At 35.4% G+C, this 15047-nt stretch overlaps 1 protein-coding gene across 2 annotated transcripts in view; it reads left to right on the top strand.

Moving 5' to 3' along the window:
* ugp2b (UDP-glucose pyrophosphorylase 2b) overlaps window positions 1–15047 on the top strand; it is a 31075-nt gene that overhangs the window by 4118 nt on the left and 11910 nt on the right. For both annotated transcript variants that reach the window (XM_067455529.1, XM_067455528.1), the window contains exons 2-3: window positions 4548–4681; window positions 6861–6968. In XM_067455529.1, coding sequence (XP_067311630.1) covers window positions 4583–4681; window positions 6861–6968 — 207 coding nt within the window. In that variant the 5' untranslated portion in view covers window positions 4548–4582. The remainder of the gene's footprint in view (window positions 1–4547; window positions 4682–6860; window positions 6969–15047) is intronic.

Here is a 15047-nt window from a genome sequence, read left to right as displayed (position 1 = left end):
TAACCAGAGATCAGTTTTCACAATTAGAAGATCTGGGATCTGGCAAATTATCTCAGATGTATTAAGCGAGGTACGAAGAACGGACCCCTGGATTACAGTGAATCAAAACAATAATAAACACAGCATTTTCTATGTGCTTTCTACCACATTCGATAATCAAATGCATTAACCCCATAAATGCCAAAGGAAAGAAAAGCGACTGACTTGTAATTTAGGGGCTGTTGTAGATGTTAAATGTCACACATACTGCCAGGCAGTATGTTAGATGATGATTAATGGGGGTTAGGCGCAAGTCTTCTGTATAGTGCTTTGTAAAATATAGAGCTGTTTTTAGATGCTATATAAGGAGCGAGCAAAGATGAGCTTAACTGATAAACATTACATTTGCAAACTAATATCTAAAAGTGTTTTATTTTTCTTCTTACTAACATTTATATATTCAATTAGAATAAAACGGCAACAATAAAGAGCTAGCTAGGTTGGCTAATTACCTTAAAAGTTCATATATATATATATACAGTCTTACTGCACTAATACTGTCAAATACACACAAGGTTAACATAAACGCAGTCGGTTATGTCTAAAGTGAAAGTAAAATTGCGTGCGTCTATGAATAAAAAATAGTATTGCAATAAAAACATTATAAAAGAAAGAGTATTGCAATAAAAACATTTTCTCCTTAACCCTTTTCTGTTCCTTTCGCCTAATAATAGAATACTAAAAAAAACTAACCGAACTGAAAAACCGAGGTATGTATATGTGTATATATATATATATATATATATATATATATATATATATATATATATATATATATATATATATATATATATATATATATATATATATAATATATAGATCGACTTTATACCTCTTTATAATTTTTATATCTGTAGATCACTCTTCAGATTCTGGTTTCTGGTCGCTGAGAAACACGGAGGTGAGATTTCTCACCTTTCTTGGGATCATTGAGACCCCACGAGGTGAGATCTGGCATCGAGCCCCAGTCTGAGGGAGATTGACAGTCATGTTTAGCTTCTTCCATTTTCTAATGATTGCTCCAACAGTGGACCTTTTTTCACCAAGCTGCTTGGCAATTTCCCCTTAGCCCTTTCCAGCCTTGTGGAGGTGTACAATTTAGTCACTAGTGTCTTTGGACAGCTCTTGTCTCTCATACTGGACATGCAGCTGCAACGACAATTTCAGACCCCTCCATGATTTCCAAGTGGGAGAACTTGCAAAATAGCAGGGTGTTCAAATACTTATTTTCCTGACTGTATATTGGCATCAGTTCATTACACTTTCTGCTATGAGGCCTGTTTTCCAGTTTGTTCATGTGACATGCGGCATAAAGTTTATTTTTGGCACACTGGCAGAAGAATTAATTAAACTGGGTGTGTACAGATGAAATCTGGTCGAACAGGATTCAGTCAGGTAGTCGGAATTGTAGTAAAGGTGGTAGTGTATATAAAAGCTGTTGTCTTAAGGGAATCTGATTTGAAAGGCCCAATAATAATAATAATAATAATAATGGAATGCAGTTAAGCTGTTTCTCCTCCCCTAGCTCAGGATCTATTATTGAATAAACCATATCAAACATAATGTGGTTTAACCTCTCTATTGTACCCTCTCTCTCTCTCTCTCTCTCTCTCTCTCTCTCTCTCTCTCTCTCTCTCTCTCTCTCTCTCTCTCTCTCTCTCTCTCTCTCTCTCTCTCTCTCTCTCTCTCTCTCTCTCTCTCTCTCTCTCTCTCTCAAGGATAAAGGAGTGTGTTTGTAGTAGAACAGTGAAAGTCTTAAATCACACCTTAAAGAAACACTCTACTTTTTTTTAAAATAGGCTCATTTTCCAACTCCCCTAGAGTTAAACAGTTGAGTTTTAGCCTTTTCGAATCCATTCAGCTGATTTCCGGATCTGACTGGCAGTAGAACTTTTAGCATAGCTTAGTAAAGATCATCTGATTAGATCATTAGCATCTCACTCAAAAATGACTTTATATTTTTCCTATTTAAAATTTGAATCTTTTGTAATTACATCGTGTTCTAAGAACTATATACTCTCATTCCTGCGTAATAATCATAATTTTCTGCCGTTTCGTGGGTACAGTAGGCATAAGGATATTGCAGTGCCTGAAAATAGACTTACTTCCGTCAACATAACCAACCTGCTTACATAGGGAGCGTGCTGGAGACACGCTTTAGGTGCTCTGTGTACTATCATTGCACCTGCTGCACCCATGGTACAGCAGCAAAGTTCCTTGGTTATTTTGCAGGAATGAGAGTAATTTTTGAGCGAGATGCTAACGGTCTAATCAGATTCAATGTTTTATGCTAAGCTATGCTAAAAGTGCTTACCACCACCCATTTAAAACCGGTAAAACGGAGGTTTGAAAATTATTTTAAAAAAAGTTTCTTTAAAGCTGATTTATACTTCTGCGTCAGACTTGCACCATAGCCTCTACACCGTGGGATACACGTCAAATTTCATTTAAACTTCAGCATCCTTGTCTATGTCAACGTGCAGTTACACATGCAGAGGGAGCATGTGTACCCCTGAGGGAGGGGTTCTGGCAGGCCAATCAATGCAGTCCGTGTAGAATTGATTCGTTGTTACATTCTTGAAGAGGTGCACATCAGTGTACTTTGTAGGCTTCGCTTGCAACACAGCCTGCAACGTAGCTACGGCGTACACTCGAAGCAGAAGTATAAATTGGGCTTTACAGAACAGCCAGTGTTAATGGCCGATACAGCAAATTAACCCCAAGCCCAGTGATAATCTGTGTGTTTACACTCTTTAAATATAATTATGATAACATATAATGATAAAATGTGCTTTCATGCCTTCTGTTATTTCATTTTGGGTCAGAAGTAAGGCAGTCATACAATTATCAGTATCAGCTGTCAGCTTCCTTATTATATGGGCAAATTATCACTGATCTGATTTAAAAGATTTATTAAGGAACTATATTTAAAGGGGGGGTGAAACACTCAGTTTCAGTCAGTGTCATGTCAATCTTGAGTACCTATAGAGTAGCATTGCATCCTGCATATCTCCGAAAAGTCTTTATTTTTTTTATAATTATATAAGAAAGATGCGCTGTTCCGAGTCTTTCCGAAAAAAGCCGAGCGGGTGGGGGCGTATCGTGTGAGCGGAGCTAAATAATGACGTGTGCTCGCTGCTGCTATTGTGTTGAGTCGAGTGCGTCGTAAAGCTGTGTCATCCCTAACAGCGGGAAAAAAACTTTATTCAAAATAAAAATATGGCTTTTAATCAGATACAGCCATACATCTATGATCCGGAATCAGACCCAGAGGCTGCAGTTGAACAGGAGCAGCAGCAAAAACGACTAGAGCAGGACGTCTCTATGTGGTACAAGTTATACACTAACTATATATATATATAATATGCTTTGCGGCTTGTGTTATTTACATATTTATACTTGAATTATATCGTCGTATTTTTGTCTTTGAAGGTGTACATGTGGGAAGTGCAGTTGTGCACGTGTGTTTGTGTGTTTACGCGTGGTTTGTGTAGACAGTAAGCGGACTGGTTTTGCACGGCAGGCTAAGTTAGTGTTTACATAGAAAGACACGGAATAGTAGCGCATTTGAATGAAGAAGCTTGCTTATTTAGTTCAACATATTTCCCCACTCTTTGTGTATTGTTGTTTGGAGTGCTTTTACAATACACAAACATAAAGTTACACATATAGTGGCCAGCTAAACAAATGTACACGCACTACACATCGCATGCTCCATTGATCAATTAACTATACGTGATCATGTTTGGGCTACTTGATGAGCATAGGCAAAGACACAGACATTTGAAGCAGTCTCACTCACCCTTCTAACGTTGGGACTGCTCCATCATTCAGCATTAGGCGATCGGGAAAATCCGGCGTCGAGCTGGGCCTTGTTTATGAAACAGTCGGCACCGAAATGCAGCGAACAGATATAAAAATTCGCGCAACTCAGTTGCTGATCCGGAAAAGCAAATTACATCCACTGTTGCCTTAACGCGGGGTTTTTGGGGAATCTGTGCAGGACTGTCTTGGTCTGGCAACCAAAAACGCACTTTTTTGGTGACATTGTTATGTGCACATCACCTGTCCAGCGCATCCTACAAGCCAGCGCTTTGATGGGCGTAGCCTGTTACTTTCGCTCTCTCCCTCTCTCTCTCTCTCACGCGCTTCCGGTAGAATTGTCCGTAAGGCCCATACAAGGAAATTCCGCCCCCATTAACGTCAAAGGGGACGCATGATCTCAAAAAACTTGCCGAAACTTATGACTAACCGGAAGTAGTATTTTTGACAAAGAAATACTCCCATCAAACGTGCACCTTAACTTTTGAAACTTTGTCTATGTTTAGTATGGGATTCCAAGTCTTTAACAGTGTAAAAAGATCAGTATGCATGAAACAGCATTTCACCCCCCCTTTAAGGTTTGAACACACCAATTATTGGTACTATTTTCCACATTTTAGAATAAGTCATCAAAATTATGTGAGACAAACAAACTTTAACATTAATGTTTGTGGTTTCAATTGTAGGTTTGAGTAAAGAGTTACCGAGCAACATCTACGGGATGACTCAATTTCAGGAAGAAATGCGACAGCAGCTGGAGAGCTCTATGCACGTGGAGCTGGAGAAACTCTTAAGCACAGCCAAAGGTGCAGACGCTGAGGTGAGATACAGGTTTACTTAAAATGAAACGCATTTTCAAAAATTCAGCTAACCTTTTTTAATTGTGATTTATAAAAAAAAAGTTTTTTTATTTTAGTAATTTATTTATTTTTATAATTTAGCTTAATATTTTTGTGGAAAGGAACCATGATAGATTTTCTTCAGCGTACATAGCATAAAGCGAGTATCACTTGGCTGGTTATGTGATCTCAACATTTAAGACCAAGAGCCGACCCACTCCATGTTAAGTAAAGCAGCTTTTATTAGGCTATTGATATGGCAGGAGTTTTCATTCATGTGAGTGCACTTTTAATTAGAAACAGAAATCATAATTTATTTGTTATAGTCTCACAGCTTTCATGCATATAAAATGGACAAGGGAGCAAAGATGAGAAATGAGAGGAACCCTCTTTGGGTGCTATCAGCATATGAATGACGTGCCAGTATGGCCGAAGAGATTTGATTGCACTGCTGAGCTGATGTTTAATTAGTCTCACCATGAGACAAGCTTCGTCATGATGTATCTTCTCTTACATTCTCTCTGGCTTTTCTTCAGCCCCTACGCACTTTTCCCTTCTTCCATTTTTCTTTCTTCAGCGAAAGTCTCAGTTATGGGTTAATTTGAGCAGGTCAGATAGTAAAACTCTGAGCAGTTTGGTGATTCACCCCAGCCTTTCCTCAGCACCATATGGTAATAATCAGACTTAGCCATCATCACCGTGACACATGCTGACCGCTTGTCACCCCTCCCTCACCATTACACACAGACTCCCATAATCCCACTCAAACATTACTGCCAAATGACGTATTAAAATCCACACCCTGCTAGCTCAAATAAAGTATGATAAGGTTATGTGAAGATAAGTCTTCAGTTTACAGTTGTAAACATTGTAGCTGCCATTTAAGTAGAGATATCAAAATCATTGGTACTTCAGAACCACATTGATTCTTATATAAAATAAAAACATAACATTATCAGTCTGTTATCAGCATCAGTCTGTCAACAGTGTTTTCTGATTCACAAGTGAATTAAATCAAATGTACTTACTGCTCAAAATGGAAAAATTGTAAACAGGTGGGAGAAAAAATGTTTAAAATATCAGATCAGTGAAACATACTTTAAACCTATTACTAATAAATACATAATAATAATAATAATAATATACTAAGAAACCTATTATTGTCTATTAACATGTTAATATTAATCAAACAATAAAGTGTTGACAATATTATATTATTTATATACACTACTGCTCAAAAGTTTGGGGTCAGTAAGATTATTTTAATGTTTATGAAAGAAGTCTCTTATGCTACCAAGCCTGCATTTGTAGTAAAAGCTATTATTACGATTTAAAATATCTATTTTCTTTTAAATATGTTTTAAAATCTGCCCGTCTGTCTTGTCACATATAATAAATTTAATACAATCCTTGCTGAAAAATAAATAAATTATAGGTAAATACTAAAATATAATATACTATAAATATAATATACTAAAATAAATTATAAGTATAAATATATTTTTGAGATTGAAAAAGTATTAAAATTTACTTACTGCCCCTTTTAAACAGTAGTGTATATTATTGATTATATTATATTGTAATATGTAAGTTTATGTAATATGCAAGTTTTACTGCGGTATTCAGAAATCATAAAAATTTACTGGAAGTGGTTTCAACTAATTTTGATATTGTGGCAAACCTAAATAAATACTATCTAGTCTATATTTTGACCAAAGGGAACAACAGTAATATGCATGTAGATAACTGTTGTTCTCTTCAGTCAATATGGCGTATCTTCTTTAAAGGTTCAATTTTGAAAGTTACACTTAGATTAAAATTCAGAGCTAGAGAAATAACTTTAAAATTCTCGGCAGACACAAGGAGTTTTTGGGATTTTCATCAAACAGGTTTTATTTTTAATGATGTTCTCAGTGAGAGGCCTGAAGACCCAGAAATCTTTCGCAGCAGGGTGGTAATTATTTCAGGAGCCTTTAGAAGTTTTAATTGCCAGATTGTACAGAACATGATTAGAAAGTAATGCTGGCAGGGTTTTTATTTTTTATTTTGTTGTTGTTGTTGTTGTTGTTGTTGTTGTTGTTTTAACGGATGTCCTTACATTTAAAAGCAAATGTAAAAGTGTAAGTACTGATGATCTTTTTTGCCTGCTCTCTCACCCAGGTGTCTAAGAAGGACTTTGAAGGCTTTCGGAAGTTATTCCATCGGTTTCTGCAGGTGAAGGGACCTTCAGTAGAGTGGCCAAAAATCAACAGGCCCCCTGAGGACTCGGTAAGTTAAGCGATTGACAAGCCTATTTCTTACACTCACTTAGTATTATTAATTTAGCCCATATTTGGTTAATTTGATTGTAGACCTATAAACTGAATATGCAGAGAAAGTCAAGCCTAGTATGCCTATACACGCTTACGAGTTTGGAACGGCATTAGGGTGAGAAATGAATGACAGAATCTTTAGTTTTAGGTGACTAACCCTTTAATTTGATGAATACATTCATACACTTGTACTTAAGTAGCCAAAGACTTTGGGTCCAGTTAGAGTTACAGTATTAGCCTCTAGATAGACCTAGTGTGAATGATTGTGTGTGTGCAAGGAAAATTATAAACAAAGCTTTAACATTGATTTGTGTCTGTGGGCAAGAGAGAGTGTAAGCAAGACAAACCGTGAACAAAAGTGTCTCCTAATTTGATTTGGCTGTGTGTGTTTGTGTTTCACATAAAGAATCCAGTGTTAGTCTGCTTTCCTCTGGGTCTGTGATGATTATGCAATGCTCTCTAAGAGCCAGAAACCCACACGCAAGCCTTTTAGCTCTATGAGGAACCACATGCAGGCTTTACTATGAAACTGCTTGTGAAATGATTGATGCTATAGTCTGCAGCATATAGTAGGGTTATCTGAACAGGATATTAAAAACATCACTCAGAAATTCCTGTTTTGAGTGCACATACAAGACAAGAACTAAAACTAAGCTCCTTCCAACTTTTTTTCAGACTGTACATGTGTGCATAATGTAAGGATATTTGAAGACGATAGTTATTTTTACTTGGAAGAAATTCCCGTATGTGCAGTAAGTGCTGTAATTTGTTTGGTTTGGGATGAGGAACTAAGGCTTTATGTGCTTGTGCAGTATTTCTGTCATTTTAAGGGTGTGTCATTGTGTGTCATGCTCAGTGTTGGGTATAACTAGTTATTAAGTTACTGTAATTGAATTTTTTCCCTTGAAAAAGTAAAATAAGGGATTACTCTTATTATTTCTGTAATTTTACAGTTACTTCTGATGTAGTTGAACAATAAACTGTGTATATATAGAACAATTATATAATACAATAGTGGAATTATCATCAACATTTTAACTTAAAAGTCTAACTTTAAAATGCATGTTTTTATGTATCCGTCTTACATTTTTAATACTTAATTTAAGTAATTTAAGTAATTTTATATTATTTATTTGAATTAATTAAAGAGCTGTTTCATATCTATCCTTGAATCACTTAACTAGTCGAGGATGATATAGGATTTAGAAAGAAAGTAGTAATAAGTAATTCAATACTTTTTAGAGACAGTATTTTGAACAGTAATCTAATTACACTATTGAAGATGTCATTAACTTGTAATTAATTACTTTTTTAGAGTAACTTACTCAACAATGGTCATGCCATATGTTTGCTGTAATAATGACCAACGCCATCCCTTTAGATATGTCAAGATATAGTTAAAGATAAGTTGTTGATTGACATGTTAGTGAATTATCAAGTCACTGGAACTTTTACCCAGAAACTTTTACCCTGATTTTATGTGGAGTTCATCATGACATTGCTCACCCAAGCCCACTTCAAAAACTATTTCACTTACACTGGGTAAACTTTTTTTTCTCAGCAGTGGCTGAGCCTGACAATAACCCGTTCGGAAATCAAAGTCTTTGTACGAATTAAATACCATGAAGTATTTGAACTGTCTTCATGATTTATTTGATAAGACTACAAAGCTCTAATTAATGACTGTGCTTAACTTGGTTATATCATTCTCCGTCTCTGTTTGGTGCAGCTACTAACTCCCTCACACAGACCTGATCTGCTGATTCATATTGATAAGACGCACTTCTTGCACACTGTACGCCTAACTGGACATGTCTATGATAAACAGCAACACTTCTGTCATCTCTCAATGACATTTCATCTCATTCGTGCAAATAAGCTCCCGTCATCATCTTAAAATATGTAAATATGCAGTATTAACAAACCCATTAGAAATAGTATTGTTGCTGTTGCACATTTCATAGTTGCTCTGCTTACTAAAGATTAATGCAGCTGTGATTTAATGTATGTTTTATACAATGTGGTCTGGGAAATAAATTGTCGTAGTTTCATTTAATTCTGTCTGGATTAGTCATAATATATGCTTGAATATGGCATATAAATGTCATGAGATTAATGCATGATATACTCGATATAATGTTTTAAACTCATAACATTATTATGTAACTAATCCCTACAGAATAGAACAGTGAAACCTAACATACAAAGAAGTACAAATTAATTTCTTTGTAGATTATACAACAGCAATTTATATTACAGACAAAACAGAAAGGAAAAATAAATAGATAAATGCAGGCCATCTCATAATTTGCATGCGTACCAAAGGGAATGTTGTCCTTCCAGTTTGAGTCTTCCTGCCTCAATAAACCACAATCATTATGTTTTAAAGATAATTTTCATCTTCAAATGCAGTGTATCACGTCTGTGAACCTTTAAGCACTGTAGTTGTTCATCAGCCTCTCTTATTGCAAGATGAAGAAGCTCTTCTAATGTGCTTACGATGCAAACAGACTTGGAATTGTTGCTTTCTGACTGAGCTAATTATTTCTGGTCTTGTGATGCTGTGGGTATAGTACGGGGTTTTGTGTGTGTGTGTGTGTGTGTGTGTGTGTGAGAGAGAGAGACAGGTTTGAGTTTTGGGCACATGGAATGTACCGCAGCCTAACCCAGAAACAACATTTCAATGATCTGACTCAACCCCTGATCTCTAATGACTGGATTGGTTCATGACATATTGGCATTTCCTCATAATCATCCAATTTAATGAGAAGGCTACATATCAAGTGTTTTTATATCCTAATTCTTACAACACAAACGTCCTACACATTTAAATGGCTTTTTGTTTAAAGTCATAAATTCCTCCTACTTGTTAAAAGATACGTCGATTTTTATTACAATAGCGAATATCAGATTAGCTGATGGACGAGACGCCTCAACATTTGTTACATTCGTTAACAATGATTCTTCTTCGGAATTTGAATATGCTTTGTAAGACATGCGCACGTAACTTAATTCCTTAATTCTCCATATACAGTTACTCGCTGTGGTTATGTTGTCATATAATATTGTTTTTATTTGTACAATAACCGTAAATGATTCAACAGTTTTTTCATTAACAGCATGTATTTCGAAGCAGTAAAGATAATGACTTAAATGTTTTTTTTAAATACATAATTAACTAGACAAAATATACACTTACAAAAATAACATTTAATTTATATGCATACTGCCATGCTGTAAAAAGCTATAGAATTTGAGCTGATCTGTAGCTTTTTATTGGTTTCCAAGATCTCCAAATGTTTAAAGTAGATGTGTGCCAACGAAAAGACATAAAAAATAATACATTATTCAGAGAAGTGAAAGCTGACTGCATATAGATTTGAAGACCTGAAGCTTTATTTCCAAGCATTTGTCACTGAGCAAGATAAGGGAAACCTTGGATTTAATTTAATTTATTTTGTTTACTCACTGTAGAAAGTTAACATTAACAGTACAACATGCAACAAAGTTTTATTCATGTTACAGAGTATACAAAACTTTAAAGACAGGAAGTACAAATAAATAAATAATATTAAATTAGCAGAGATTAAAAAAACAGTCAGGAAGGTATTCCAGAAAGCAGATTATGTGACTTACCCTGGTATGTTTAAGAGTAAGCAAGCGGAGAAACCAACTTTTGGTTTCAAAAACGGAGGTAACTTTCATGGTATTTAAGTAGCCATAGCAACTCTCTGAACTCAACCTGAGCAGCTCTTGTTTCAGGGTTATTTTGCTTAAGAGGTATTCAGTGTGTGTTAAATAATTAATATAGTTTTATTCATATAACTAAATGTATTATATAGTTAGTTATAATATACAATAATATATTAATTCTAAAGCACTATTACAAGGTAATGTTTAAATGTTAATTCAATTTAAATATAATTTTTATTTTATTGTCATCTCATACATGGATCTACATTCAACTAATTAGCATCAAATAATATAATCCTTATTCTCAGTGAATAAAGTACTTTTAAAGATACTTAATAAACAAAAAGGTTGAAAAAATTATTACACAACCACCATATGGTGGCGATGTGCATTAAGTAGGTTATGTAAATTGTCATTAAACAAAAAAAGAAGAGCAAGTTGAATGGCACGCTTTTTCTTAGAGTCTGTTTGCTTGGTGAATCACTGATTCGTCACTCTGTTGAGAATATCTTGTGTGTTAACCGGGAACATATTCTTGAGTTGTCTGAAATTACTCCAGGAACCAGCGTACCTTTGAGTAAGCAAGGTTTGGTTTCATCAACCAGGAGTTCATGGTACAGTCAGGAAAATAAATATTTGAACACCCTTCTATTTTGCAAGTTCTTCCACTTGGAAATCATGGAGGGGTCTGAAATTGTCATCGTAGGTGCATGTCCACTGTGAGAGACATAATCTAAATTTAAAAAATCCCAAAATCACAATATATGATTTTTTTTACCTATTTATTTGTATGATAGAGCTGCAAATAAGTATTTGAACACCTGATAAAATCATTGTTAATATTTGGTACAGTAGCCTTTGTTTGCAATTCCAGAGGTCAAACGTTTCCTGTAGTTCTTCACCAGGTTTGCACTGCAGGAGGGATTTTGGCCCACTCTTCCACACAGATCTTCTCTAGATCAGAAGAAGATCTGGAGACTGGCTAGGCCATGGCAGAACCTTGATATGCTTCTTACAGAGCCACTCCTTGGTTATCCTGGCTGTGCGCTTCAGGTCATTGTCATGTTGGAAGACCCAGCCTTGACCCATCTTCAATGCTCTAACTGAGGGAAGGAGGTTGTTTCCCCAAAATCTCAGAAATACATGGCCCGGTCATCCTCTCCATAAAACGTAGCCGCCCTGTCCCATGTGCAGAAAATGCCATGCTTAGGTGTCTTTATGCAGCTAAGATCTCAAACAGGTGTATGTAATTTAGGATAATAAATGGAGTGGAGGTGGACATTTTAAAGGCAGACTAACAGGTCTTTGAGGGTCAGAATTCTAGCTGATAGACAGGTGTTCAAATACTTCTTTGCAGCTCTATCATACAAATAAATAGGTAAAAATCATATATTGTGATATCTGGATTTTTTTTTAGATTATGTCTCTCACAGTGGACATGCACCTAGGATGACAATTTCAGACCCCTCCATGATTTCCAAGTGGGAGAACTTGCAAAATAGCAGGGTGTTCAAATACTTATTTTCCTCACTGTATATGTGACGTTATGTTAACCTTGCTTTCTGGAATACACCCCTGGTATTCGTGTTAAGGAAGTTCCTTCATATATTCTCAGAGGGAGGCATTATCAGTCAAAATTTATCGGATGTTTGTCGTAGGTAAGCTGGTAACTGGTAGGTAAGTGGTAACCCACATTTTAAGGGATGGAGCCTGTGATGCAGACCAAAGTAACAAAATACATTTTTTAGCTAAGTATACCAGGACAACAAATAGCTGTATTGCATTTTTGTGCAGTCCAATAAGATCTTCCATTACACTATGTACTTAAACCTTGGATTTTAAAACAGTACAGTGCAATAGTAATAAAGGCTTGTATGTATTGTATATTCAAGTAAAAGTATGATAATACTCCCAGATATATGTTCATGCTTAATATTTCCTGCATAATTACATACATAAAGATATCTATTTTGTGTTCGTTCAGTTACCTGTGTCGGCAGTGTGCAGTAGACACACCCATCACACCAACGTTTTCTTTTTTTTTCTTTTTTTTCTTTTTATTGACATACAGACATACAAACCACAATAGTGCAGTAATTGACAATCGAGTAATTACATAATTCTAGAAGTGAAATAAAAGTGTGTTAATGTATAAGGTGTAGGTGTGGGTGTGTGTATTCATAAGCAAAATTACCCATTTACTATTTATTATATTATCACTACCATCACTTCTCATCATCATACCATCATCACTGTAATAATCAGTGTCCCCTTCTTTTTTTTTCTTCTTTTTTTCCTATGTAATATTTATCATTGTCACCACTTTCAATGGATCAATAAATTTCACATAGTATAATAATAATAATATAGGATAATTCTCCCCCCACATCTTTTCAGTCCCTATACTTTTTATTTTATTTTTTATTTTATTTTTATGTTGTGTGTAGTGTCTAAGGTGCATTAAAAGAAGGGGGACATTGTGCGAGTGTCTCAACTTAGGACAGAGATGCTGTCCTAGAGAAACCATTTCTCGCCTGTCTTGCCTGACTGAGTGTTTATGAGGTTTTTCAATTTATATATACATACATACACACATTTCTCTTCTACATTGTGGTGCATTAAAAACACATGAAAAGATTAGGGGGAAAATTAGAAATAATCAATCGATTTTACTATAGTAGTAGTGGTGACAATGAAAACCAGGTTTGAAGTTCTAAAACAGCAATAATAATAGTTGATGATGATGATGATGATGATGATGATGATGATGATGATGACGACAATGCTGAAAGCAAAGACAACAATGGAAACAACAACAATAATAATAATAATAGCAATCATAACAATAACAATAATGAAACAATGAAACAATATTGACAATAATTAGAACTATGCAGTAATACCTGTGGATTGATTAAGAGATGGGAGGAGTCGGAGTTAAGGAGAGAGAGAGGATTCACAGTTGTAAGAGGTCAGAAAGTGTTGGATGGCAGAGGTCGCTTTCAGATGAGGGATTATAGGGGAGATATGTGTATTCCATTGTAATAAAGTCGGTGACCAACGTTTTCTATATATTGCTTATCCTGCCCCGAAAAGACCACAAACATTACAGATACCGTCTGAAGTAACAATTAATTTACATACATGTCCATTTTAACTTTCGGTCTCAATAGGAAAGGATAATGGATTATATGCTACTTAAATTGAGCACGCTAAAAACTTGAAAAATAATTCTTAGCCCACATCACCACAACAATAACAACACCTGATCAGAGGTTAAGGACATTCATGGGTGTTATTATATTTACATAATATATGTTTATTAATACACTAAATTAATTGCTACCATTTAGACAAAAAATATTGTCTGTATGATTTACAATTTGTTCTGCTCTGGCTCACTGGTGAACAATAAGCAGATGGACACAATCGTGGTAGAGGCAGGATTGATAGGACTTTTGATAAACAAATAAAATCACTTGCATTTATATAAAAAAATAAAATAAAATCACTTGCAGATTTGCTTCTCTCTCTCTCTCTCTCTCTCTCACACACACACAGACATTCATCACTGCAGTTACTGGATGATTTTTCAGCAGGAGTATTAATGGATGTTATTATGATTACAAAATAATTTCATTTAATTACAATTAAATGACCCCGTACCCTAATTACAAAACCGCAATTCATTTTATTTGAAATGCATTGAATTAACACGAATACATGATGAATATCACAATATTTACGTTTCATTCCAATATATGGTGGGTGCGCAAACGTGTCTAGGGTGGTCAAATGTGTGTGTATGTGTGTGTGTGTGTGGGGGGGGGGGGTCAGTTTATTTTCTTCTTTACCCCCCTCTTACGCAGATTTCTCTCTGACAAACAAGATGACCTTGGTTGCATCATCCTCTCCATCTGTCTGTTTGTTTATGTCACGGAAATGTGGCTGTGTGTGATGTAGATCTGAAGATCTTTTTCTTTTCTTCTTCTTCTTCATGTTTGTGTTTGATTGTTTATTCTTTTTTTCCATAATATCAGAAAGTGGGTCTTTGTGCACTAAATATTAGCATGTGCGTGGTGATATATTTAATTGCTATCTGACTCATCAGTTATGTCTCACGGCGCTGCTCTATGGCCCTCCGGGAAACAAAAGGAATGAAGAAATGAGCAAGGTTCTTTCTTTCAAAAACATCCATTGTTCTGTCTCTTTTCGCCTTTCCCTTTCACTCCCCCTTGCCTTATTGATCCAGCAGTTGGACTGTTTATTCGGTTAAACATGGCCATTTGTTTCTGTCTGAAAAATGTTTTGCTTGCACAATGTGTGTGGTGGATGATTGGAG

Source organism: Pseudorasbora parva, chromosome 10, assembly GCF_024679245.1.
Source record: "Pseudorasbora parva isolate DD20220531a chromosome 10, ASM2467924v1, whole genome shotgun sequence".
Classification (NCBI taxonomy): domain Eukaryota; kingdom Metazoa; phylum Chordata; class Actinopteri; order Cypriniformes; family Gobionidae; genus Pseudorasbora; species Pseudorasbora parva.
Note: the sequence above shows the minus strand (reverse complement) of the source record. Positions and strands in the feature narration are given on the sequence as shown.